Source organism: Calliopsis andreniformis, chromosome 7 (genome assembly GCF_051401765.1).
Source record: "Calliopsis andreniformis isolate RMS-2024a chromosome 7, iyCalAndr_principal, whole genome shotgun sequence".
NCBI lineage: Eukaryota > Metazoa > Arthropoda > Insecta > Hymenoptera > Andrenidae > Calliopsis > Calliopsis andreniformis.
Genome location: NC_135068.1, coordinates 7,512,924 through 7,539,286, shown reverse-complemented (window position 1 = coordinate 7,539,286; position 26,363 = coordinate 7,512,924). Strand labels below are relative to the sequence as shown.

The window sequence follows — 26,363 nt, the reverse complement described above, 5'->3', positions numbered from 1 at the left end:
ATCTCACGCTAAAGGTGATGCCCGATGATGGTAGGGTTAGACGTTCCTCGAGGTGTCTTCGTCGGTCGACGTTGCATCGGCTTGATGTCGCGTGTCACGACGGTAAACACACGAGAAAAAGGCAAGATCCATCGGTCGATCTTTTCAGCTGATTTTACCGTGCACCCGCGCCAAAACTCACTCTCGTTCTCGGGCGAAACTGCCACGCAAGCTCACCGGGACATGTAGGTGAGAAAATCCCTATGCCGCGACTTTCACGGGACACGCTCGCGATATGGCTCGATTATTTGTCATTGACAACTCGATACGGTATTTTAGAGGTTGCCCTTTGAAGATTATTACCGTGTCACTCCGCCATGGTCAGGGGTGTGCGGGTTGAAGGACCAACGTCCACGCTTGATGTTGGCAGTGAGTCCCTTTAACCGTGGGCCTTATCACGCTGGAAAGGGGGCGAAAGGGAAATCGACGCGTACACGCACTCACGGTTTATATGGTTTCGAAACTCTTCGAATCCCGTCCCTCGACCACGAGCACTTCCGATGATTGGGAGGATCCCGATGCCTGTCGTTTCTTGCCCGAAACTAAGCGGGCGGTCGTCGCTTCCTTCACGATGGAGGGGTGTTGTGCGCAGGGCCGTACGCTTCGCACGTGCGAAAGTAGGTCCGACCTTTCCTTCCCGCTCCATTTCTCGCTGGAATGTTTTTCAGACTCGGTCACTTATTTTCTACGTAATTACTAAAATCTTAATTTTATTCGATTAATGCTCGATGCATTAGTCTACTCGTTATCTCGTACGCAGTTGCATTGGCGGGAGCACATAAAAACAATGTATCTTTATTGTACACATACAAAAATATACAACTCTGAGAATATACAATGTCTTATACTCTTTTAACAGTTAAAAACAGTGTCAAGCATTACTGCAGTGCTTCTCAATATTTTAAATATTATACGTAATATTACATATATGTATATTAATATTAAGGATATTTGTATCGATTAAATGAAGTTTAGTAGAATTGTACACATGGCGGTTCGAATTTGTTCCACAGTCGCGGGGCTCCGTAGCCACTTGGCCCGTACCTGAGATAGGTCGCCAAGAAGGGAGCCCGGTGTTTTCTTCGTAACGTATTTATTTGAACCCTACGCAACTACAAAAGGATCGTACCCTATGTAGGACGTAAGGGAGGCATACCCTCCCTTCCTTGCTCCTATATCGCATGCGGTCATCCCCACTTTCGAGTTCAGAAGTATTAATCCAAGCCAACGTCTAAGGGCGCGCCAAGAATCAAGAGGCACGCTGAGACCGGGGCCCTCGAAAGGCCTATATGTCTACGATCACGAAAACCTCAGGGCGCTCCGATTGGGGCCGATCATGTATTTGCATCGCCGAATACGTAATAGCTTTCACTTCAGCATTCTGCGTGTGCTTGCCAATCTGGAACTCTTCTCCCAACGCCCTCGCGCAAATCTTGAAGTTCTCGTGGTCGAACTGGGTGATCTTGACTTTCTGATAACACAAAGCGTCAACTTTTCATACGGGGACCCTTGATGTACTTTGAGATTGAAATTTGAGCCAACAGCTGAGGGAACTGTATTAAAGAATGGTTAATATGAAGGGTACTGAAGGGATAGCACGTGCTTTGATAAGGAGATGTGTTTGGAGTGAATGCTTCTGCAAAAGTTCACCCAGGGCTCGCGTGATGTACCTTCGCGACGATGAACGGTTCAGCGCTAAACATGAAGAGCAGTTCGTCGAGGAAGTGAAAGAGGAGGCTTTCCAGATCATGACCCTCGGCCTCTATGTAGTGTAGCTGTGTCATTTGAACCCGCTCTAAATCCGTCATGTACCCAAACATGGCCACCGCGCACTGCTCGAAGGCCTCCTCCAGGGTGTCGCCCCATGCGTGCAACCTGCGACGAATTCTGAATTATAGTATGAGTTTCGATGATTGGGTATTAGTAAAACGATTTATCAGTGGATATCTCTTCTTTTCTACTTGATAGTAATGATTCACCGTTCCACTTTGCGATTTGTAGGTTATCTGCGAGCTAACCACTGAAACGCATTAACCTTGATGCAGGAGAATTTGAGAGCGTGGTACTTACTGTACATCAGCCGTGTGGTCCAGATCTGGAAAAGAGAATGTTAGTGTGTTATCGATATAGTTTATTTTGTATGGAGAAAAGGAATTAAGGTTTTGGAGTTATCGGCTACACGTGTGGCAAAATGGATGCCAGTACGGTGGCGCACCGGCTGCCGGTTGGAGTATTTTGGCATAGTTAAGCCCTCTATTTCATGAATTTAGTGTACTGGAATGTATACGAAGTCATTTAGTTACTCACATTCGTATTTAACTGGAGGTATCGCAAAATCCTCTTCGGTCAGTTCGTCCATGATTGCGCACAGCTGATTTCACGTAAGTGAATAACCGATCAGCTGATTCTGTGACAGGTTTAATCAATGGCGGTACCGCTTTACGTGCGACCTAGCGTACTACGTAGATGGCGTCACATAGAAGGAAGGATTTGTAACTGCTTTATCAACCGAGCACTGTTAATAAAATAAAAGTTAAAAAATATTTGGAGAAATAAGTGTTAATGTCTTTTATAATGATTATTAATTCAATTTGGATTATGATTAATGAAGGAATATTATTCGAGAAGCTGGATTTCCATTTTTTATTACAAATTTGCCAAACCTTTCTATAAATGGAGGGAAATTCAAGACAAAGGTGATTTGGAATCAATTAAAATTGTTGAGATATAAAGTTTCCAAATTTTTTAATTTCTAAATTTAAAAGATTGTTTATTTGGAGTAGAAACGTAATAACCTAACTACAATGACGTATCTGTGTAACTATGTAAGGAATATTTAAATTCAGTGTTGCTTTTAGCTACGATTGAAAATAGAGTCAATATTTCAGAGTCCTCAGTTCACGTAAGAGGCTTCAACTGGAACCAATTGCAATCGTTGCACTTGCATCGTCCCCCACCAAAATGCAGGTTATCGAAGTGTTTGCAAATCGCTGTGCAGGTGCATACGCAACCGAGCACAAAGATTTCGAGCTTGTGTCATTTGTGCGCATTAGTTTCCATGATAGCAACAATCACCGGTCCAGTGAGCGGTGGACCGCGTAAGCAGTCTGTAAATGCTAACCAAGAGACCTACATATTTGTCTTCTGAACAAGCATGAGGCGCAGGCTACTGGTTTTTCAAAAAATGGAAAATCGAATGGAGAGCAGGGTCTCTGCGCTTAAATATTGATCGCAGACGTTATCACTAACATAGCAGACATTACTATCGAGCAATTTTATTCCGATAATTAGTCCAGGAAAAATGCTCATAGGCTGCTGCTCGGTCTAATGATATGCAAAGATGCAAAGTTGGTGAAGCAAATATCATTTCATGCTGGACTAAGAAGTAGAAGTCGTAGAAGCACAAGGTCTTCGGTGCTTGAGATACCAAACATTGATAATTAAAAATAGTACGTTTACTCACGTGATTGGAGGATTATGTTACGTAATTTATTAATGAGATTTTAGGAAATATGATGATATTACTTTTTTTATTCGTTTCTTGCGTATTTTTTGATAGATTTTCAATTCTACTATTCTATTATATAGATCACGTGATGTAGAATGATAAGCATACTGTATGGGAGGTCTAACCTAACCTTGAAAGCATCAGTACACTCAATTCAATGAAGTATTATGATAAGTATAGTTACAGGAAACCTAATCTAAATTTAGATACGATAACGATTGATAAACAGAGGATTAGCAAAGAAAGAGTGACAAATAGAATAAGAAGAAAGTGATATACAAAAGAATATACAGTCATTCTCTACATTGTAACTCCATGTAGTTCAAAAAATACTATTACTAAAATATTCTGTACTTATGAAACTTCATAAAATAACAGAACAAAAACTTCTTGACTTTTTGAAACCTTAAAATATTTACCACCATGATAGTTATCAGTAACCAATATTTAAAATTGGCAATCATTCCAGCAACACTTGTGCAAAATAAATCTCCAACACGTATCAACTTTCACACAATCTCAATACAGAATCTATTCGTAGCTGAAAGTCAAAACGACATAATTCAAATACTTCTATTTTCGAAATATTAAAGTTCGAAATTCCTAATCTTAGTTATGGTCATGCACCTTATAGCAATCTCGTTCCTCAAGGAAAGAGTTCCTTTAAATCAATCTGCTGCAGTCAAATAAGTCCTTAGAGACTCAACTAAGTCCTATTTTTAAACCAATTTTTTCAAAATGTGACTCACGTCATTTTGCCCAATATATATAGATAAATTTCCAAGAGTAAAGGAATATAAAAAATTTTTTAAAATTCCTTAACATTGACAAGTGTCACGTTAACAAACCAGAGAATTTTGTACAAATTGAAATCTCCGTTAGAATATTTCTCCATATTTCTGTACCTTCGAACTGGAATCATTTTAAAAAAAATTTTATTGAACTGCAATACCTTTTTTTAATCTCACATGTCAATAAGTAAACTTAATGAAAGTATGAAAGTTCTGCTTTTATAAATAATTTTAATCCCAAGTCACATAATTAGGTATGGTCACAGAAATATGGACAAGTACCAGTATACCAAGCAAGTTTGAAGCCTAAACAGTGTAAAGATTGTGTCCAGTATATCCTATTGTGGCAACAGGTCACACGTGCATCCGCCTGCACCGAACATCGGACACTGTCGAGAGTAAAAACGAGGAACGATCTACCTCGATCTGAGATCTCAGGCCGGTTTCGTCAACGCTCAGACTCGCCATCAGCCACGGAGTCCTTTGTCCGATTAACTGTGCCGATCGGACGAAACGGAGTGAGAGTCAGGCTGATCAGGCATGTATGTAGTACAGTTTCGTTGTCCGTTTTTCTTTGTCAGCCGCGTCGTCTTGATGAAAACTAGTTTCTCATATCGACGCGATGTGATCCAAGGGCGTCCACTTCGACGGCCTGTAATCCCTGTTACATAAAGCCGCGTATACGGTACCGTACGAGGTTCGCAAGGGCGGCTCGTCGGCTGTTTACAGTATCGTTTTCAACGGCGAACGTCGCAGATACTTGGCAAGGTCACAAGGTCACGGATGCCCACTTTTACTCGGGCACGTGATATGGAAAACCACGTGCATCCTGATGATCTTATTTCGAGTCGGCAGTCTTCCAGCATTGTTTGCTGAATCTTCAGCGACGCTGGCACTAACGTTACAAAAGAGTGATTGGTATCATAGTAGCATTGTTAATAAAGAAGCAGAAACATGTACTCACTTCGGCGGTAGCGACGACTGAGTGACTTGGAAAAAATTCATTCAATTTTAATATCTCTTTTTACATTGCTGGATTCTGAAGTAATGCAGAGGTGTCGACTTGGAGTTGCAAAAACATAATGCTGCCTATTTATATTCTGAGTGATTTTTGCTTTAAAAGTGTAGTCTATGGGGACTTCAGTGGTATTTACGTGAATGCAATTTTCGGTTGACTGCTTAGGAATTTATCGCTGGATAAGCCACTTTGGCGGGAATCGATTCTTATTTTCGAAATTGAAGGAAAACAAGGTCAGCAGAGTGTTTCCTAATTAGTATCCCAAAGTATGCCAGCAAATCTATGAGTCACTTTATGGTCGTTGCCTTTGAAATACCCCTTCGTACTCGGGTATCACGATCGCGGCGTAATTTCGTGTTATCGTTCACGAATAATTAGGTATCAGGTAACTTTGGTCGCATGACTGTGAACAGCCCATTATGCGTCATTAAACAGGCGGAGGTTAGGAAGACTCCATCATGCATGAAAATTTTATTTTCGTGGAGTATCAATTTTTTCCTTATGAGCTCGTCATTATTCCTCTTCTTGAAGACTACTTTAATTGCTTTCATTTTTATCTTTCTGAAGAACAAGAACTGAAAATTCTACAGTAATTTTGCAGTTAATGGTCTACTTAATAAGGCCACTTACATATTTATTGCAATTGTGATGATATACAGGGTGTTTCATAACCTGTGAAACCCACTTCTGGAGATGATTGTATGCTTAAAAACAATGAAAAAAAGTCATATAAACATATATCTTATCTATTTTCGTTTATGAAGTAGACGCTTTGTTAGTAGACGCGTTGTTCCAATGATGTTTGGGGCACGTAGAAAAAAGTTTTGTGTCGGGTTTCAAAAATATAAATCAAGTTTGTTTTCCAAAATCACGTAAAATTCGTGAATGTGACGAAAATTTAGCATTTGTGACGTGTGCATGATGTTCCGAGAATTTATTTATTTTTCATACTTTTTTGATATGTATCATCCCAATAGTTGTACGGAATTCTTCAACTAGTTTTTCTTCAAAAAATATATACGTAATGATGTAACCACAGTGTTTATGCACAACATTCCCTGTAGTTATAATAAAACTTTAAAGTGAAATTTCTCGAGAACAAAAGCTCATTTTGACGAATGATATGAGACTCTAAATGCACTATGTGTTTACTACAAATTATACCCAGTATTATCTTAAAAGCGATTTCCATCTCATATAGCACAGAAATGTCTTAAAAACATCTTAAAGACATTCAGTAAAATTCTGAAAATGTTCAGAAGACGTCTCTGAGACGTCTGATGCCACAAAGCAGTATGTCTTTAGGACGTCTTGAAAGACATTCATAAGACAACTTAAAAACGTCCAAATTACGTCTATAAGACGTTCAGACAGAAAATGAACGTCATTAAGACGTCCATGTAGTGTGTCTTTAAGACGTCTTATGGACGTAAATTTCTCAAGTTCTTAAGACGTATGCTGTTAGATGTTTTTAAGATATCCTAATTAAGTCGTAAGACGGTCAGGCATAAAATAGACATAAAATAGACATAAAATAGACATAAAATAGACTTGAAGACATCGTTTGCTACCTAGGATACCATTGGGCTCCCCTTGTTAGGTTGTTTTGCCTTCCAACCACAGACTTTTGTCCAATAGTGTCACCTACAGTACTTCTATCATGAATGCAGTAATTTCGTCAGAGCAGCGACGAGCTTATACCGAGCAGCATTCGACTAGCGTCCAGCTCGGTCAGCTTCCCAGCGCCGATCCGCTTAATTAACGCGCTCCGATCGAGTGAGATACCGCGTGGCGACAAAAATAATCGTCGCAGAAGTGATAGAAGGTAAACAAGCGTGGAAATTATTCCGACAGCGGTTCTGGGAACATGGACGAGCGGCCAAGGGAGTGAAAAATGACGTTGCGCGCGGGCCGAGCCCGGGATGCCGATCCAGTGACAGAAAAGCGAGGAGAGATCGGCAGGCTGCCCTGGCTGGCGTCTGCGTCCGTGGCAGAAGGTGTCGTGCCCAACAAAAGAAGAGCGGCTCGCGTAATGCTCGTTCAACGGAATTCTCAGCTCGGCCGAGTTTCAGCGAGGCGAGCACCTGGTGCACCAGCCACGGCGTGCTGCCGCTTCTCGCCTCTCACGTGTTGGCGCGCTTTAATGACATGCAATTTTGCAACGTAGCTTTGCTTGAGTCCTTGGAGCTGGAAACTATATAAACGGACCGCTTATAATTGGCGAGGCTAGCTGGGAAGATTTTTAACCGAGCAGGATGTCGTTCCGCGCCACCGTCGTCGCCGTTTGTGTCGCTCTATGCTGTGCCACCCTCGCTGCTGGGGATTATCAGCTTCGTAAGTTCCTTGGAAGCTTGTACACCTTGCTTTTGGTGAATATACTACTGTGCATAAGTGTTTGGACACTTCCACGTTATTGCAATATATAAAATACACCAAATGAGACTTTATTATATAGTTTTGGCTACAAACCTCAGCTCACCTTCATAAGTATTTGGACACTTCCACGTTATTGCAATATATAGAATACATCAAGTAAAACACTATGATATAGTTTTGGCTACAAATATCATCTGAGATGATTATATGAGGTTTACAAATGTTGATGAGAGTATTTCATGAATTTTAAATGTGTCTAAATACTTGTGCAAGGTAGTGTATTCAATTTTGGGGAAGGACTGTCTGTAGGAAATGAGTTGGGATTTAATGAAGCTCTGGGGAAAGGAATGTTGGAGTGGGTGGTGTTTGAGTTCTTGTAGAGTTTTGGAGGGAAGACTGAATTTTTGCTGAATTTTAATTAATTGTGTTTTATAGCATCACTGATGAATTTGGAGACATTAGAGTCTTTTTCTTTTTGAATTATTGTGGGTTGTAGAGATAAGGCTTGAGGCTTTGGGAGTAGCAAAATGTACCTAAGAGTCCCACAGCTGAGAGAAGAAATATAACATGAATTTCTGTCTTTTATACAATCCTACGTCCAAAAGGAGAGATTCATTCTAAATTTCATTCTACTTTTTCACTTGATAATTCGCATTTCTGTGGAACAGGTTTCCCAATCCAGTTGCGCCAGAAGTGCTACTGACCAAATTTGTTGTTTCGCGATAACTGATTGACGATTAGTCGTTTCCCCCCGTTAGAAGTAGTAAAAGTCTCTAATCATTGGTTCTGGTGAACCAGCAAACTAGAAAGTTAGTGCGAGACGTTTCGAAGTGCAGGTGTCCTGAATTTTTGCGAAGTTTGTGAATTATTATTCATTGAGTGTTTTTGTTATAAATTTTTACAGTGTTTTATGTTGGATACCCTTTTTTTAGCCAAAACAGTGAAGACCTGCAACAAGGACTCCAGTGACTTCTCCTCTTGCTTGAGGCTTGCTATTCAAGAATCATGGCCCACATTTGTGCAAGGTATATTTGTTTAAATTTTATCAGTGAAATTGACATGAAATTCTTCAATTATTTTCTGTGCACAGATTTCGTTCCATAAATGCGTGACAAAATTCAAACACTTTGAGTATTTTCACAATCACACCCCTTTCCCATAATCATTACCTTACTCAACTGTGTATTATTTAAAAAAATCTGTCATCTCATGATGCACTTATTTTGCATTAATACTGTCCAAAAATCGATAAAAAAGATGTTATCTTCCAAAAGTATTTTTTATAAGCTTTAAGTCCCTTTAACCACCATGATGGCGATCATCTCGACGTCCCTAACCTTTATCTTAAAACTTAAGAAATGGAGTTGTGATGTATTTTTCATAAAAAATAATTATTCTTAAATATTCGAAGAAAAATGAATATTTAAATATTAATTCGTAACAGGGATTCCCGAGTTGGATTTGCCAGCCCTAGATCCCTTCTACCTCGACCAACACACGAGTGAATTTGGGAATGGCGAACTCCGAGGAAAAGTGACCGCCAAAGATGTCCAAACGTATGGTCTCGCGAAAGCTCGTTTCTTATCCGTGAAACCGGAAATGTCAGGCGACTTCTTCCGGCTGGAAATAGACCTGGAGATCCCTAAGGTACTCTGCGAGGGCGACTACAAAGCTGAGGGCTCTTTGGGCAGCTTCAGAGTAGGCGGAAAAGGTATGCCTCGATTCATGTCGAAAAAGAAGAATTCGAAAAATGAGAAAAATGCTAATGACGACCGCAAGAGATAACTATTTTATCCGAGATGCATTCAGCTTCATCATACTTGCAATTACTAATCACACGAAGTAGTAAATTTGAATTGATTACCGTGAGTCGAGTAAATAATAGCAGTCATTACTGTTTGTAGTTTAATTAAGGGAAGTTTCCACTCCGTGAATGGAGATAATGTTTATTTCTTATGCTATGTTCAACAGGATTCTTCAATGTCAGCATGGAGGACCTCAGGATCACGTGGGACATTACTGGACACGTAGTCAACGACAGATGGGTGGTCGAGCACTTCAATATAGCACCAAATGTTGGCAGCATGAAAATCTGGTTCAGTGATCTCTTTAATGGAAATGATGAACTGAGTAAGTGTGCCGATCTTATGTTAAAGTTCAAACACAAACAACTACAGGGTGATCAATTTAACTGGAAACCCTCTAATGAGTGGTGGCAGAAATGCTACAGCATTTATAATAAATGCTGCTAACGCTCGAAAAGTTTCCAGTTAAACTGATCACCCTGTAGTAGTTCTATATACTAGTTAGAGTCCTAGTAGAAAATAGGGATAAGGGATATTTGTAGAAATAACGTGTTTGTTTGATATAAAAATAGGACGAGCGTGATACGATATAATCCTAGAAAATAATTGATCGCTAATTGCCATCAGTTCAATGACATCACTTCGACATATCACTATTACACAATACCTTGTTACCGCGAATGCAAGGAGGCTTGAGACAGTACCATTTCCAGAGAGTCTAGCACTCAATTAGTAGTACGTAATTGGTAGATCCGTGATTTGTTACGCTCATACCTTTGTCTTCGTAACCACGTTCATTTCTCCTAATGCAATATTCTTGTCTTATTACGTGATTTCTTACTTCAGAGGTCGTATTCAGCATTACGTCGACAATTATAGTTAACACATGTGTTTGTCTTACCGACTCTTAGGATAGTGGAATAATTATACCTTATCCAAAATTGCGTATGTTAGATAGTATTTTCTTGGGCAATTATTTTGTAGTGTTTGCTTATATCTTCAGAATTAGCAGTCATTAAATGCGGTACTAAATGAACTTTTATGTCACCTCGAATTCAAAAATAGAAAAATTATTTGACAGTCTTTTCTCGTTTTATAGTTCATTATCTTGAAATGTGTAATAAATTAATTTATAATATTTTTTTTAGATCGTGCTGCTTTGGTCTTCGCCAACGAGTACTGGCCAATAATATACCGCGGAATGATGCCCCAGATGTTGCAAATTTGGGACTCTCACTTTACCGAGTTCGTCAATCGTTTCTTCTCCAAGATACCGTTCTCAACATTGTTCCCTTGAGAAAAGCTAATCTATAGCAAATCATTAGAAGCGAATCGAGGAAGAGCCGAGGAGAGAGGATTTTAAACAGTTAATATGAGCTTAACGTTGGGACAGAAGAACTGATAGTGAAGGACAAAATGCGATACTAACGCCAAGAAATTCAATAAAATCGCATTTCGTAATGGACAGATGCAATGTAGCTTTCTGCATGAATTGTTGCCTGTTGTTATTGAACGAGAGTGATGTAAATAAATGTAAAAAGTTACAAGTACCAATTTTCTATTGTTAATGATTTCAATTATTTCATTGTTAGCTACTGTTTAGCTGAAGTATTAAGGAATCTTAAAATTATAGGTAGTAAGAAAATCAAAAAGTCTTTTATAGTTTTTTGATTGAAGGCTTCCCTTTTAAAATATGGATTAAATTTGAAAAGCCCGCCATTTCCAGAGCGCGCAACTTAAAAGTTCGCTGCTCATGCGCGCAGCGACGCAGTTCTATCTATCTTCGTATCTCAAAAACGAAATCTCTCATTACAAAACTGTAAAAGACATTTCAATTCCTCTTGATCTAAAAAATACATACGCTGAAGTTTTTTTAATAACTCACGACATTTTTTACAATTAAGAAAATTAATAAAGATTTATATAAACTTTGAACTTGACAAAATAATGAAATAATGTCTATGGTAACTAATAGTGGTAACTACAATGTATAAAACTCTTTTGTTTCCTTCTTGCAATTTGTTAACGTTGCTATCGTTGCATAAGTGGTTCTTACACAAGGTAAAATAAAAAAATATAGAGATTAAGAACATATACAAGTATATGTTTTCTATGATTTATACCTACAATTATTCGTTACGATAGCATTACTAACACAACATTTTTTAAGTAACAAGTGAGAAGTTCTTTCGCCATGTGATTTATCCTCCTATGATATGACCCAAGTGATATGATTCATTAGCATGCCGCAATACTATTTACAATCTTAGAGTTTCCTAATTGGCGACGCTTGGTTTTTGTTTAATATATATGTAGACGGCTAACAACAAAACAAAGAAGGAAATAATACGTTCAAGGTAGCAAAAATACTTCGACTGGCACATGACGTAACAACTGATTGACGATGCCAGCAAATAGTACGGACAGCTTCCTGTTCAGCTGCGGTTCCATCACTTTCAAGACCTCCTGACCATTTTCTCGGAGGAACAGATTAATTGCCTCGGCTATAAAAATAAATATAACATGTACATTGTTTATATTACATCCTTTTTTTATTAGTCCTAGTTAAATAAAAGACTGAAAAGAAAAAATTTTAGATAAATAATAATTTAAGTTCCAAATGAATCTAAAAAATAAGGCGATATATTAATTTATTATATAAAATAACATAGATTCTCAATCAATTTTGTTTAAAAAATGATTGCATAAAATTTTCAAATATAAATACTTAACTATAGTATCAAGTGAGGAATTATGGCAACATGTCTATAAGATTAGGAAGATTTTTCAAACATTATACAACTTACTAAGTATCCGATTATTGTTGAAAAACTTGCGCACTCTCATCTGCACAGTTTTCACGTCCAGGTCGACGTCCAGATTTTCAACATTAAGGTACGTCTTCCCATCCCTCTGTTTTGTCGAGACTGTACCCTTGACTAGAGCCTTGAGATCGTCGAATCTGGCGTGAAACGTTCCATTGCCACTTGCTGGTAGTATAATCAGTACCCCTGAACTGGCGAATTAAATCGAAATAAGAATGAAGCAAATGTATTGCTGGTGAGACTTCAATAGAAAGCCTAGGAAAACTCGTTTCTAATAACTATTCTAGCAAGTGTACTCCTAGCATCGTACTTCTAAAAGAGTGAAACTTTGTGATGCTAAATTGCGCATGCACGATATTCTCGTTGGATCTTGCAGCATCAAGTGTCTCCACGAATCTGAAGGAGAGCAGGGGGCTTTTGATCATGAAAGCAAACCTGGAATAATGCGCGTCCAAGATAAGGGCTGGCATTCGTATAATAGCTTCGAAGGGTGAGCCGAGTTTAATATCCTCAACGGTGAAGTTGCTCGCTCCCCTTACGTACAGCTCGCGCAGTTGAACCTTGTAACCGTTTGTACCACCTGTCAGGGACAGAGTCAGCTCGTCCATCTGTTGGAAGCAGAATTGGACGTTAACGACTTGTCCTATACTTCATTCAATTGATTATTGAAATAATCTTTTGTCATTTCACTTGTCTAGTTAGATTTGGGTTAGGTCAGGTACGTTGGAAGTAGTACCAGTGGATTAGTGAGGCTTTCTCGAGAAAATTTGCCCGCATACGACGAAAACTAGGCAAGGTTAAACTGAGGTTGGATAACACTAGGTCTTGGTTAGGTTAGATCTGGCTAGAAGTAATGTCAGTGGATTAGCCAGGTGCCCTTCGAGCAACATGTGTCCAAACACGACATAAGTAGAACAAGATTAGGTAAATATTAGGTTATTTCAGGTCCAAAATAGATTAGATTCAGTTAAAAGTACTATCAATCGATTGACGAGATTCTTCCGAGTAAAACGAGCCCAAACACGACACAAATAGAACAGGTTTAGGTTTAAGTTAGGTCTATGTTAGGCATGAGTTAGGTACGATTAAAATAGAAGCAGTACCAGTGAAATGGCCAGGTTTTCCTGAGTAAAATGAGCCTAAACACGACATATATTTGGCAAAATTACATCAGGCTAAATCTGGGTTAGGTCTGGGTTAGGCCAGAGCTAGGTCAAATCGGTTTCAGAGTATTATCATTGAATTAGCGAGGTTATTCCGAGTACAATGAATTCGAACCCGCTTCAAATAGAACAAATTGAGCCCACGTTAGGATCGAGTCAGGCTTGTGTTAGGTCTGGGTCAGGTCTGGGTTAGGTCATATATTACTCCGATTTGTATCGTGTTTGGGCTCATTTTACTTGGGAAAATCTCGCCAATCCATTAACAATACGTGCGAATAAAAATGTTAGAAGTTATAGAAATTATATAATTAAGAATTACACAGGATTCTGAACGTTTTCCATTTAGTATTGACGATTTTTCAGTTTTCAAGAACAAAATGGTATTTAACTACATGTTATAAACTTGATCTTTTAATCTGTATATACATATCATATAACCTATAAATGGCCTCTGATTTAGTCCTGATGACCTAATCCCAGAAAAATTAGTTATAAATAGTAGAGTCAATGAAGAACTGAGCCTTCATGCTTTCATTTATAAAATACTAGAAACTGCGTTCGCTTATTATAACACCCCTACATAAATTCCAAGGTTGTGTACTTAAAATCAATAGTCTTTATTTAATACCTTGAACTTCTGTTTTAAAGTGTAGTAAATCCGCACTTAAATTAATAGTATCTAAACTACAATTTACAGAAGCACAGATTGGGAAATTGAGTTTGTTAACCAGCCAGGAAGTGTTAGGTTATAATTTATAGAAAGCAAAATGGCTTACGCGAAAGGGCTCGACGGAAGGCAGCTCAATTTCCGGTATCCCGACGCTGAGGTACGGTCTCAAGTGGTGGAGTGCGTTTATCAGACAAGTTTTCAGCTTTGGATCGCTTCTTGAGCATTGTTTCACGTATTCAGCTATAACAATAAATTGTTAATGTAATTCGGAGGCAAACTAAATAATTTCTATAAGAATATCTTCTATAGTTGATAATAAAACTAATAAAAAATTCTGCTGAGTTTATCGTACGGAATATTTCATTTGCATATATATAATACAATAATTTTAAAAATAAGGAAATATCAGTATAGTTCACGGTTACTTTCTAAAATTCAAAACTGGAAATTTGTTACTAAAGAAAGGACAAGGTTAAAAAATGCCACTGGCAATGGTAATCTAAAAGAGAACAGAGTTTAGAGAGATGAAGATAGCAGCATCGAGAATGACCATATAAGAGCTTCGTCAATTAAAAAACAAAATTTCGCAACAATTTCTTAACGAGTAAATTATATGAAGACGAATAAGTTATAAAAGCAACATTTGTGGACTAGTTGAATTCCAGGAAATTACTATTTCTATGAATTTGGAGTAATAAAATTAGTGGTTTGGAAAAAGTGTATGGAATCATGCAAAGCTTATATATCTGAAGTTCTGTTAAAAAATAACTATGAATACACCACATAAAACTTTCAAATTCCATCCAACCTCTCGATTCCCACTTAGCCTAACAATAACATTAGAAAAGTCCCTCGAAGGCAATTACAGTGACGCAAGCCCACGAATCGGATATCGCCATGAAGCAAGCGGAAGCCGCGCTAGCACGAAAAGCTACTTGTTCGGCAGCTTGTCACTTAACCACACATTGAGAAATTCTAATGAAATTTCTTCAGTGCACTCCCATGACTGACCCCTTTATCAAAGATTTATGTAACATTTCTAAGCACTTTCGAGTCCAACCTCAGACCAGCATCCACCCTAGCCCGATCCATACCGAAAATCCTCGAGCACAAACAATGAACCTGAAACCAATCTCTGAGAGATCTCTTCCTGCTCAGCACCAAGATCCAATCCTAGGCTTTCACTCGCGCGATTTTCCACCAAACTTGACTCTGAGACTCTGCTTGTAGCCAGCAGGAAGCGATCAAGAGACCGATCGAAGACAGGTCGAAAAATCGAGACTACTCACGGTTGGAGTCCGCAGAGAGGGTTGCCGCGCTGCTGGCGACTAAGAGCAACAGGCCAACCAGGTGTCCCATCATCTTGACCTTTGGTGCAGAGCTGTTTCGAGGTGCTTCTCCGGCAGGGGTGTCTCTCCTCGTCAGGACTCGGCTGTTCTCTGACGCGAAGGCTCGCCGACAGCCACCCAGGACACTTTCGACTTCGAATCGCCGATCCCGACGAAACAGCGGCGCTAGACCAACGTCGACTATGCAAGAGGGCATTGACAGATGCCAGATCGTAACTGCGCTCGAATACTTTCACTGCTGCAACGTGCACCTGCGCCTTCTTCGTCCGGCGGACGAGTCTCGCCTAGGCTAGACCGTCGAAAGTACCCTAGATACTCCGAGATCTTTTCCTTGCGTCGGCGAAACTGGAAAGCCGCCACTGAAATGCCTATGTTCAGCTCGGGACACGCTGGGACGGATATTTTTATACGAACGGTTTGTATCGATTTTGTTTGGCGTTGGAGGTCTCATATGAGAGACAGCGAGGGATGGCGAGGGACGTTTTTGAGACATTGGGGAGTCTCGAGGGATCTTGGAAGTTATTCTTGTTGGTGTACGGGGAAACTAGCGCAGATGACAAACGACGTCTTGAAGACGTCTATTTTATGTTCATTTTATGTCTGAACGTCTTATGGCGTAATTTGGACGTTTTGAAAACATCCGAGGGCGCACGTTTTACGTCCATAAGACGTTTTAAAGACGTGGTACATGGACGTCTTAAAGACTTACGATTTTGGACATCTTAAAAAAGTTTATTTTATGGTTTGAACGTCTTATAGATGCAATTTGGACGTCTTTAACTCGTCTTGTGAATGTCTTTTAAGACATCTTAAAGACACACTGATTTGTAACTTCGAACGCTTCAAAGACGTCTTAGGACGTGTTAAGTTGTTGGACATGGATAGAATTTTACTGGATCTCTTAACGATGTTTCTAAGACATCTCTGTGCTATAGGACAGTATTCTTATATTTGACAGTAAAAGAATGCTATCCACTTGGTTGTTGATAATAATTCCTAGGGAATTGTTTATTTTAGATTGTCACATTTTTGGTTGTGACTTTAGTGACTTTTTTGTGATCGAGTTATTACTTCGGCATTGCTATTTAGTGATAGAATGATCATTTGTAATGTAATTATGATTATTGTAATGTAATTTTTTCTCGTATCATGAATAACCTGCCCTTTACGAATAATTAAACTCTTGTGAAACAGCAGCCAATGCTGCATCCTTGAGGTTAGAAGAGATTCTGAGAAAAGATTGTGCAGCATTGAGGAATATGCACGTTGCAAATGTCTGTACCATAGTAGGTGGCACATGAAAATGAAGGAATAAACATGTACTACAATATGGCATTTCTGGCAACTACTGTAACCAGCAATTTACACTAGACCCTAATTAAGGCGCAACACCATATTGCGCAACGCCATTTTCGGTAGAACGAGCACATGGAATGGGCTCCAGAAGATGCTACACGTGTTTGGTCAATTAACAGACTCACGTGTAGCACATTTGTATCTTACAGCTGATGGTTTCAGAAATTCCCCACCTTTTTCCCTGAACAGCATTTACGTCATCCTATTTCTCGAAATTTAGCTATTCTGAAAGCGTTACTTAACTCTGTGTCTCACGTTGGTTAACGATATGTTCGATTGGCGTGATAAAAGGCAACATGTGACAGACATTGTTAACGTGACGAGGGATAGATATCCTTTAATTAGAACACTAATTAAGTGGAGCTCATTCATGTGCATGATTTGCCATCTTTCTTGGGAAAATAGATATTTTTATTCGATGTGAAAGGAAAGCTTGTAGCGATGAGAGTTAGTACTGAATCGTGTTCAGTAGATTATAAAGAATTTATAGAATCCTGTTCATTTTATACAATTTAATGATTTTAACTCTAGGAAAAAAACTTCCAATTAAAAAAATAAAATAAACATATTTGTTATGTTTAGGGGCACTAAATGTATTATTATTGTTGATCTTGTGTTTAATATTTTGTGCAGAAAAGTGAAATTTTTTTAGATATTTTTGGACCCGATTTTGATTTTATTAAAATATAATTTTTTTGGTGACTCATCTATGAAAATTCTTCCAGTTTTGCATTAAGGCATATCTGGTTGCCTTTACACAGGTGCAGCGGAGTTCAAAGTCATCTGGTATCGAATGATACTCCAGTAACGAAGATTTCCTGTCATCATCTGCTTGTAATTATGACGTCAACTGCCACGCAACAAGTTACGGCATAATAAATATCCAAAACACAATATTGCATAATTCAAATAAATTATGTAACCAACTTTCGCCACTACAGCGTAACGATGTGCCAGATTATGCGCAATGGAAAATGTTACTGCACATTATTCGGTACAATAATTCGTTCTAAATCACTTTTTTAAAACTTTTGATTACCCTCGAAAACAATCTAAAAGTTTCACAAGCGATTTTGCGCTTAAGATGTTGAAGACAGGTTTTTTCAGTAATGCAAATTGATAAGATTGATAAATATTTAAATAACTATTGAGAGGAGCCTGAGCAGAAAATATTTCTGCGACGTAAGGTGAAGACATGATATGTAATTATTGTTATGAGATACAACTCTTTGCATATTAAAAAGTATTCAAGAAGAACTCGATCTCTATTCTTTTTACGCAATTACCAGATTTCTCTTAGAGTTTAACTGTCATATGTGGTACTCCTCCCAGTAAAGAAAGAGGAACATGAAACATGACACATATTTTTACTTGGAAATGAAGATAATTTAATCGATTGAAAACCGATTATTATAAATAAACATAACGCCATCAGATTAATTAATTAGGCAATGTCACGATTTGTTATAAACAAGAAGATACTTGAAGACAGAATGTTAATTAAGGAATTTTTTTAAGATACTTAATATCCTATATAATTTCACGTATACATTTAGATCATTACACATATTTTGAAACGTCCTCAGCAAAAAATGTTCAAAAAAATTATATACATCTGGTATATTTGTTTTCAAAATCAATTTGAATAAAATGAGATTATTCTACTTCTCACATATTTAAAACTTTTTTCTCTTAGGAGGTCTACATATTTTGTAACGTCCTGTATATCCATAACCTATGCCTAATTAATACATATACATTCAAAATTCAATCCAATTCCATTTTTCCAACAGCAAAGTATTTCATAGAAAAATTTTATCCTATATTTCAAATTTATTTCTATTTATTTTGAAACGTCCTGTATCAACACTTATTCTCAATCAACTTCATTCATTTTCTACACGTCATAAATTGATTCCCTTTTATTTCTTCACAAGTTCTTCATGGTTTTATACAGGGTGTAACAAATATAGTTTTCGATATTTTAAGGGGTGGTAGAAGATCCAAATTAGAGCATAAAATGTTCCATAATCTACTTTAAATAATGATAATGCTATGTACCATTACATAATGCCTTAAAGTTAAGATATCTATATCCTAAATTAGCAGTCAAAAAATTTTGTAATTTTGTAGATACATTGAGGGGTAGAAATAGAGCAAATAAGTCTGAATACATTTTGCTGTATCTTTTATGGTTTAACTTGGATAAAGTTTTGAAAATTCGAGATTCATTTCTTACAAGCATCTTAAATTTTCCAAGCTGTAACAAAATTAAACCACCCTGGAGATATATTAATTTTAAATCATTATTGCAAAATAAAGGCCAATCAGACACTATGTCATAGGAGATCTTGTGCTTCAATTTGGATCTCTTACCACCCCTTCAAAGAACAAAGACTATATTTGGTACGCCCTGTATGAAACCCTTGATATTTTTTCCAAGTACTAATCGTGTTCCATGAGAAGTCCCATGAAAAGCATTAGGAACAACGCTCACCAGGGGACTTCTCTTAGAACACTTAAGCCTCGTTCTAAACATGCCTAGACGAAATAGAAACTTTAAGAGAGGTACAAGTCAAGTAAATAAACAGGTTCACATTCGTCAAGTTCCTTCAAATCACACACTCAAGCTGCTTGAATTCCAGTAACTTGACCAATCTGAGCAAGTCTTTACAGTACTTGGCCATTAATGAATCAGATACGTTCCAACCGAAGTGTCATCAGCAAACCAAATATCCAAAAGTCGCCGCTGTACTCCCATTCGCAGGTCTCCGCCGCAGCCGATCTCCCCGCGTGTCGACGCGGAATTATGTAAGGTCGACCGAAAATCCTGGCACGCTGAACCCTTCTCTCAGATGTACCGTTGAGAGTGAAAGCGTAAGCATCGTTTGCGTGCCCGCCGCTAGCTGGGATTAGGCCTCGTGTTCGCCGCGTATACGCGCGCAACGTGACACGTTATCGATCTTCGTTACCGAGATGAGTCTGATGTTCGGTGTCCCTGTGGTTCTTCTGCTCCTGGCTGCATCCTCGACCGCAGAATTCGGTAAGGCAGCGTCCATTTCCGGTGCACTGTCGCCCTGGACTCTGGGCCCAGTGAAGGGACTCTCTGAGCAAGTTACACGGTTCCTTTTCGACAGAAGCCTTCTGACTGAACTATTCACGAAGGATCTTTGCGAAGTAATAAGTGGAACTGAGGTTTCTGTAACAGGATTGCTTCTGTGGATGGATAAGTGGTGTGCACTGTATGTGGGGCACTGAACACTGTCTTTGGGATGACAGTGTTTTGGGTGTCAGGGTGTGAGGTAGAGGTTGAGGTTTGGTGGGGCTGAGGGCTTCAGAATTTTGAAGGCTTTTTGGTCTAGTTTGAAGTTTATTTTGAAGTGTTCTGAGTGATATTGTTCTGGATAGTATAGCTATTATAGAGCCAGTACTATGGACGCCATTTTGGACACCCACAATGTAGTAAAATGTAGGGACTTGGGACTTCGGCACAAGGTTACTAGGAATTTTAGTTTCTAATGCTTGTGCCTTGATTTTAAATTCTAAATATGCTTCTGGGTTTTTGGGAAATTCACTTTGTAGAGAGACCAAAGTTGATCAACAGATTAGGCGTATTTATGCAAATTTATGCTTCTTTTTACGATGCAAATAAAGAAGACTTAACTCCTGTTTCTAGACAATTCTAGGAAAATAATCGAAGAATGTGCAGGATGGACCAATAAGAGTTACCACTTTAATATCTCCAGAGTTATGAGGACAACGAAATCACTTTTTTGCAAGTGAAATCACTTAAATCATATGGAGATATTCAGAGACATAAAATGTAGAAATGTTTAGAGCAGTGATTCTTATCGGTGCAGCCTCTAGGGTATGGACGTTGCCAAATGGCAATACTACGTCTTTCTGAGTCACGATTTTACCTTTCTATTAATGTGAACGCTATTTGTCCTTCCATTACACCTAACTTAAAATTAATATTTTTATGAAGATTGTTCCAGGCACCAGAGTTCCACATGTATCTATTACGTGACTATTCCTTGTTACCTAGTTTTTAATTATGCCCATCTATTTCGACACATCTTCACGTAACACGTTCACCACTCACGCGAAAGTTTCGACAGAGCCAAAATATCGCCTGAATATTGGATAATAGTGACTTTCTCGTCAATTGATCAGTGCCAGATCAAGATGAAGAAAAATGGCATCTATTCAATGCTAAAGCTTTTGGATGAGAAGTGCGTCAATATTACGCAAAGGAGGTCGTAGAGTAAAAAATGATGCAGGTGGAAAATTCTCATGGAATGTGGGAGCATTGTAATGCAAAGGGGAGACAAGTTGGTGCACGAAGATCTTGATTCAATGTAAATTTAATTCCTCGTTATATTTGTTATTTCTTCACGTGGGGTCTTGAAAGGAATTGCAATCTTTTCCTGGAATAGTCGGTAGAAATTTAACTCGAAAGAGCGCAGCCTTTGTACAAATATAGGGAAATTGTGGTTTTCGTTGCCCTTTTTGGTGGATGACCTTCTGTGTGGGCAAGGCTTATTTTGTCTAGAAATGGTACAGCACCAATTGGCTTCTAGGAATGCCACAGTAGATTACATTACACTATTCTGTGTAAATGTTTATTGCATTCTTCTTTGCCCCAGTTTTTTTAGATCGAAATTATTTCGCACTGAATCCTTGAATATTTTTTACTTCTTTTTGCTCTTAGATGACTATATAATTAGTCTCTTTCTAGGTCTTGTTTCAATACTTTTCCAGACTGGAAATGTTTTCTGTATTTCCGCTAAACCTCGAAAGATGTCTTTCGCCAGGCCTGAACCTCGAACTAGTTTCGAGGCACTACTAGACTCCCTAATTAAGGAGACAAGCAGTATTTACTAAAAATATTGGACTGTTATTTTACACTAAAACAAGATGCAAAATATTAAAAATGATCCAAAGATGCAAAACACTCAATTTCACATTTTTCTTTAGTTACTGTCTTTCATGTCTTTCATTGTATATTTCACTATACTAAATTCTTGAATAAATCTTGAATAAGTTATTTTACAGACTCTCAATTCTGATAAAGTAATATTTCCATTCCTATTTTCACTTCATACTCTTCACTCTTACACAAAACATATTCAAATTAATGCTCATCACTAAATAAATTACACTAGTAACTTTTTAAATACTTATGTTACTAAAAGTAACTAGGAAATTGTCTTACATCAGATTAAAAGACTAAATTTACCAATTTTCAGAGGACCACTTCAAGGATTGCCATCCCAACGTGTCAGGTTTCGACTCCTGCCTCCGAGAAGCTCTAAACGAAGTTCGACCATATTTCAAAACTGGACTCCCCAAGTACAATGTGGCGCCATTCGATCCTTTTTTCGCTAAAGAGGTTTCTGTATCCCGCGGAATGCCGAATTTTGGATTCACCTTGACGCTGAGGAACATTACAGAGAGCGGATGGAGTGGCAGTAAAGTGACAAAATTCGTCAGTGATTTGCCTCACCACAAGGTAAAGTCAATTATATTTATTCATGGATCAAGTTTCTCACTAAATTTTCTCGTATTTCTAGACAAAATCTTCGGGTAAACGAGTTGGTTATGTAAATGCGAAAGTTTAAACTTTTTAACATTTCGAGTAGTCGTTGCTACTGTTGGGATAAAATCAAGTGGCCAGTCAAGGCTCCTCCCCCACTTCTGAAGAAGTCTATTTCTCCATAGGGAAGTAGTTGTCGCTATAGTTAAGACAAAATTAAATGTCCACGCAAGGCTCTTTTCTTCACTTTTGAACAAGTCTGTGCCCTCCATAAAGAAATGGTTGTCCCTACAGTTGGAACACAATCAACTGGCCATTCAATACTGCTCCCCCTACTTATCGCTATGGTTGAGACAAAATTAAGTGGTCAGTCGAGGGTCTTCCCTCTACATCTAAAGATCTCTATCCCCTCCATGACGAAATTTTTGTCACTACAGTTGAAACAAAATCAAGTGGCCAGTCGAGGCTCCTCCCTCCACTTCTAGGGAAGTCTATTCCCTCCACAGCGCTCATAGTCTTAAACACTCTTATGGTTTTAAATCTTTGTTTTAAAACCATAATCTTAGCTTCAGAATTATTCAATGCTATTACAATTAAGTAAATGTTTCTGCATTTTTATTCCAGATTGTTTATACTCAAAGCTTCCCAGAGAAATTCCTCGCAGGGTCTTATGAGTTCAAAGGAAACATGTTTAGCTCCACGATGAGTAACAAAGGACAGTTCACGTTAGCTCTTTGTAAGTGATGCAAATTGGTTTCCTAGTTTTAGAAAAAAAATTTTAAAAAAAGACTTGCGTAACTTACAGGTTCTAGGTTAGGAAAAAAATATTCCTAATTTATTAATGCTACGTTTTGTTGCACGTGAAAATACAGGGGGATGCAATATTCGATCCTCACACAGTAATTGGTACTCTTACCTCTTACCCTATAATTAAGTTAGAGAATATGGAGGTTTTTCATTAAGAGCGAAAAATCTTTAAACTTGAATATAATTAGTTGTATGCAAAGTATTTTCAAAATTTTCATTTAAATTTAAAGTACATTCAGTGCCATTAAGTATGGAAAGGAATATTGCTAAAACATTCTCCACAATTTTGTTTGGTAATGTCTCGGAAAAAACCCAATTTTTTATGATATTGTCGCATAACTGAGGCTCTATTTCACCAATAATAATAATGACAAGGCTACTTGTTACACGAATAAATAAAATATGGTTTATAGTTCTTGTCATTTTATTATAATTAATTCAGATATACAATAAGTGTATTTACTCAAAGATTTTCACAATATTGAGTCGACATAAATGGTACGACGCGACGTCTGGTGGTAGAAAAGGAAAACATTATTAACATTACGTTGAGAACACGTTTCCCTTCAATTACATTTCTATACGAAGGATTTGTTTCGTCTAAGAGTAAATTTTTTTGATTTTAATTAATATTACGTGTATTTTGCGGTCAACGCATATTATTTGTCGCCATATTTAGTGCATATTGGTTAGGTTCCGCCACCTACGTCCCATGAATCCTATTCTATGAATCCCAATACTTTCTATGCGACTTATTTTATTTAAGTTCAAAGATCTGTCACTCTTAACGAAAGATCCTTTATAATTTGTATTTGTTTATAAAATTCACAAAGCTTTTTCTCATAATTTTAGATGATCTAATTCAAACCACCACCATTACCAAACCACCTGGCCGAAAGATCAAAGTTAGCGTAGACGTGCAAACGATCAGAGATTTGAAGCTACACATTACAAATCTGCTTTCTGGTAGGCAGATTCTCGAAAACATCCTCGACAGAATAATAAATGGCGCCTGGCAGCCAGGGTTCGTCATGACCAGGCGTTTGATCAACGACCTGGTCTCCACTGCGTTCACGGAAATATTCGGCAACTCTTTCCGCAATTTCCCATTCGAGAAGATTATCAAGCCGAAACCTGGCACGAGTTAAAGTCAGTAAATTTCTTTTCCAAAAAAATTTGAGTTCAATCTACGAAGACATAGTCTGGTCTGATAATTTTCGCGAAATCATGCTGTATATAATACAAAACAGAAAATGGATGCTGGATAGAGTATAGAACATATTTTTATACTTATTTTTTAAAGTGACTATAATCTTTTTCTTAAGAAGATTAGCAATGTGTTTAGAAAATAAGGATCGAAGAATACTCCTTTTCTAGTTTTCTTTATACTCGAAGCGTAAGAGTAAACTAAAATTAATAATCCACAGACCAAAATTGTGTAACAGAATATAATTTAATAGCCTGTGCTAATGAAAATTAAGAATTAAAAAGTTTTTACTCACACAATGCATTTCAAAATCATAAGTATTTAAAATGATGGTAGATACAAAATATTGAGAGCTTGAATTCTTAAAATATTATACAAAATTTATTCCAATTTGATTTAATCTTAAAATACAGGAACTGAAAATTCTATGGTAATTGTACAGTCCCTAGACAGCACGAGACGTCTTAAAGATGTCTATTCTATGTCCATTTTATGCCTGAACGTTGCATGACATAGTTTGCTCCTCTTAACAACGACCTCAATCAAAGACATTCGAAATTTACGCCCATAACACGTCTTAAAGACATATTACATGGACGTCTTGAAGACTTACGCTTTTGGACGTCTTAAAGACGTCTATTTCATGTCTAAACGTCTTATGGACGTAATTTGGACGTCTTTAAGACGTCTTATGAATGTGTTTTAAAACGTCTTATGAATCTTTCTTAAAGCGTCTTATGAATGTTTCCTAAGATATCCTAAAAACATACTACTTTGCAACTTCGGACGTTTCAAACACGTCTTTTAGACATCCTAAGGACTTTATTAGATGTCTTTAAGGCGTTTTTGAGACGTCTCTGTGCTACATAGGTCATAAAACGCAATATATATTAAATCCAAAGGATTCAAATTTACCTCTATTTGGAATCAAAGCATTTTTCTTCCGAAGTCATTGAAATCCCGCCATTAAAAACACACAAAGAGAATCGATCTACATCGTTCCCATTGCAAACGAGGAAATACTGCAACGAAGAGAATAAATATTACAAAATAACTGTTATGATTCCTGCTGAAAGCCATGAACAATGGGCTCAGATTATTCGATGGTTTATCGAGGATCGCGATATTCTGTGGGTTCTCACGATTAACGAAGAATGCAGCGAAGTCAGAAGAGAAGAAGAGGCTTTCTTCTGTCGGATAGCTGCTCGCCTTGAGAATACTACGGTCTCTGACCTCACGTTCTCATGTGCGAGCTTCGTGCATCAACATCCCTGCCTCGATTCTCATTGTAGGGAATCGATAGATCGCTCATACTGATTTTTCAGTGCAAACATGGCGGACTATAACGGGAGGCTTGGGAAGAATCTTTTAATACTATCGAAGAGGGGAAGTTTCATAGTTAGTATTAGGCTGAGGATTTTTATGCATTTTTGGGATATTTAATTCGGTGTAAAAAAGCACAGAGTACACGTGATTTTGAAAAACATACAAATATTAAAAAATCTTAATTTATGAAAATCTGACATTCAAAATGAACCCTCATCTGCAATGATGTGTTAATCCACAAAAAATTGAATTTCGAGTTATGAATATAGTGTTATTGAAAATAACATAATTAATCATATTTTTAATAATAAGTACTTGAATAGAAATTTTGGGTCTACACTACATGTTGCATAACAAAGTTATAGAAAACAGAAAAGAGAAATGTTATACATACGTCTTTTTTTTGCTTTCTAAAACGTTACATAACATTGTCACATGCGTTCAGGCATAAATGGGGCATAAAACAGACGTTTTCAAGACGTCATGGGGTTTTCTTTTTCTGATCAACTGAAATCGACGAAGAACTAAGTATTACCAAACATTTATCTCGTCAGAACTTTTTAAGAATTCTATATCCGCCCATT

At 37.7% G+C, this 26,363-nt stretch overlaps 4 protein-coding genes across 4 annotated transcripts; 2 read left to right on the top strand and 2 right to left on the bottom strand.

Moving 5' to 3' along the window:
• Positions 1-804: 804 nt before the first annotated feature.
• Positions 805-2,470, bottom strand: Archease (protein archease). Its single transcript, XM_076382075.1, has 4 exons — positions 2,347-2,470; positions 2,110-2,134; positions 1,710-1,914; positions 805-1,510 (listed from the first exon to the last, which is right to left on the bottom strand). Exons 1-4 carry the CDS (start codon positions 2,396-2,398, stop codon positions 1,325-1,327), a joined length of 468 nt encoding a protein of 155 aa, XP_076238190.1. The 5' UTR covers positions 2,399-2,470; the 3' UTR covers positions 805-1,324.
• A 5,073-nt stretch (positions 2,471-7,543) lies between these two features.
• Positions 7,544-11,087, top strand: LOC143181724 (circadian clock-controlled protein daywake). The gene is made up of 5 exons (XM_076382275.1): positions 7,544-7,690; positions 8,665-8,757; positions 9,177-9,443; positions 9,704-9,862; positions 10,686-11,087. Exons 1-5 carry the CDS (start codon positions 7,612-7,614, stop codon positions 10,832-10,834), a joined length of 747 nt encoding a protein of 248 aa, XP_076238390.1. The 5' UTR covers positions 7,544-7,611; the 3' UTR covers positions 10,835-11,087.
• Positions 11,088-11,395: 308 nt separating this feature from the next.
• LOC143181723 (protein takeout) lies at positions 11,396-15,882 on the bottom strand. The gene is made up of 5 exons (XM_076382274.1): positions 15,485-15,882; positions 14,302-14,435; positions 12,798-12,970; positions 12,345-12,553; positions 11,396-12,041 (listed from the first exon to the last, which is right to left on the bottom strand). The coding sequence occupies exons 1-5, from the start codon at positions 15,738-15,740 to the stop codon at positions 11,890-11,892; spliced, it is 924 nt and encodes a 307-aa protein (XP_076238389.1). The 5' UTR covers positions 15,741-15,882; the 3' UTR covers positions 11,396-11,889.
• A 3,904-nt stretch (positions 15,883-19,786) lies between these two features.
• Positions 19,787-24,609, top strand: Jhbp16 (Juvenile hormone binding protein 16). The gene is made up of 4 exons (XM_076382495.1): positions 19,787-19,943; positions 22,153-22,415; positions 23,064-23,175; positions 24,099-24,609. Exons 1-4 carry the CDS (start codon positions 19,877-19,879, stop codon positions 24,392-24,394), a joined length of 738 nt encoding a protein of 245 aa, XP_076238610.1. The 5' UTR covers positions 19,787-19,876; the 3' UTR covers positions 24,395-24,609.
• The last annotated feature ends 1,754 nt before the right edge of the window (positions 24,610-26,363 follow it).

Bases quoted from the DNA above. Each gene is read 5' to 3' on its own strand.
- Jhbp16 (XM_076382495.1), top strand. From the start codon at position 19,877: ATGAGTCTGATGTTCGGTGTCCCTGTGGTTCTTCTGCTCCTGGCTGCA. The intron at 19,944-22,152 runs GTAAGGCAGCGT...ACCAATTTTCAG, and splicing joins ATCCTCGACCGCAGAATTCG to AGGACCACTTCAAGGATTGC. The intron at 23,176-24,098 runs GTAAGTGATGCA...TCATAATTTTAG, and splicing joins ACAGTTCACGTTAGCTCTTT to ATGATCTAATTCAAACCACC.
- Archease (XM_076382075.1), bottom strand. From the start codon at position 2,398: ATGGACGAACTGACCGAAGAGGATTTTGCGATACCTCCAGTTAAATAC. The intron at 2,135-2,346 runs GTGAGTAACTAA...TCTCTTTTCCAG, and splicing joins ACCTCCAGTTAAATACGAAT to ATCTGGACCACACGGCTGAT. The intron at 1,511-1,709 runs GTACATCACGCG...TTGTGTTATCAG, and splicing joins AACCGTTCATCGTCGCGAAG to AAAGTCAAGATCACCCAGTT.
- LOC143181723 (XM_076382274.1), bottom strand. From the start codon at position 15,740: ATGCCCTCTTGCATAGTCGACGTTGGTCTAGCGCCGCTGTTTCGTCGG. The intron at 12,971-14,301 runs GTAAGCCATTTT...TGCTTCCAACAG, and splicing joins CTTCCGTCGAGCCCTTTCGC to ATGGACGAGCTGACTCTGTC. The intron at 12,042-12,344 runs GTAAGTTGTATA...TTATTTTTATAG, and splicing joins CAACAATAATCGGATACTTA to CCGAGGCAATTAATCTGTTC.
- LOC143181724 (XM_076382275.1), top strand. From the start codon at position 7,612: ATGTCGTTCCGCGCCACCGTCGTCGCCGTTTGTGTCGCTCTATGCTGT. The intron at 9,444-9,703 runs GTATGCCTCGAT...TATGTTCAACAG, and splicing joins CTTCAGAGTAGGCGGAAAAG to GATTCTTCAATGTCAGCATG. The intron at 9,863-10,685 runs GTAAGTGTGCCG...TATTTTTTTTAG, and splicing joins TAATGGAAATGATGAACTGA to ATCGTGCTGCTTTGGTCTTC.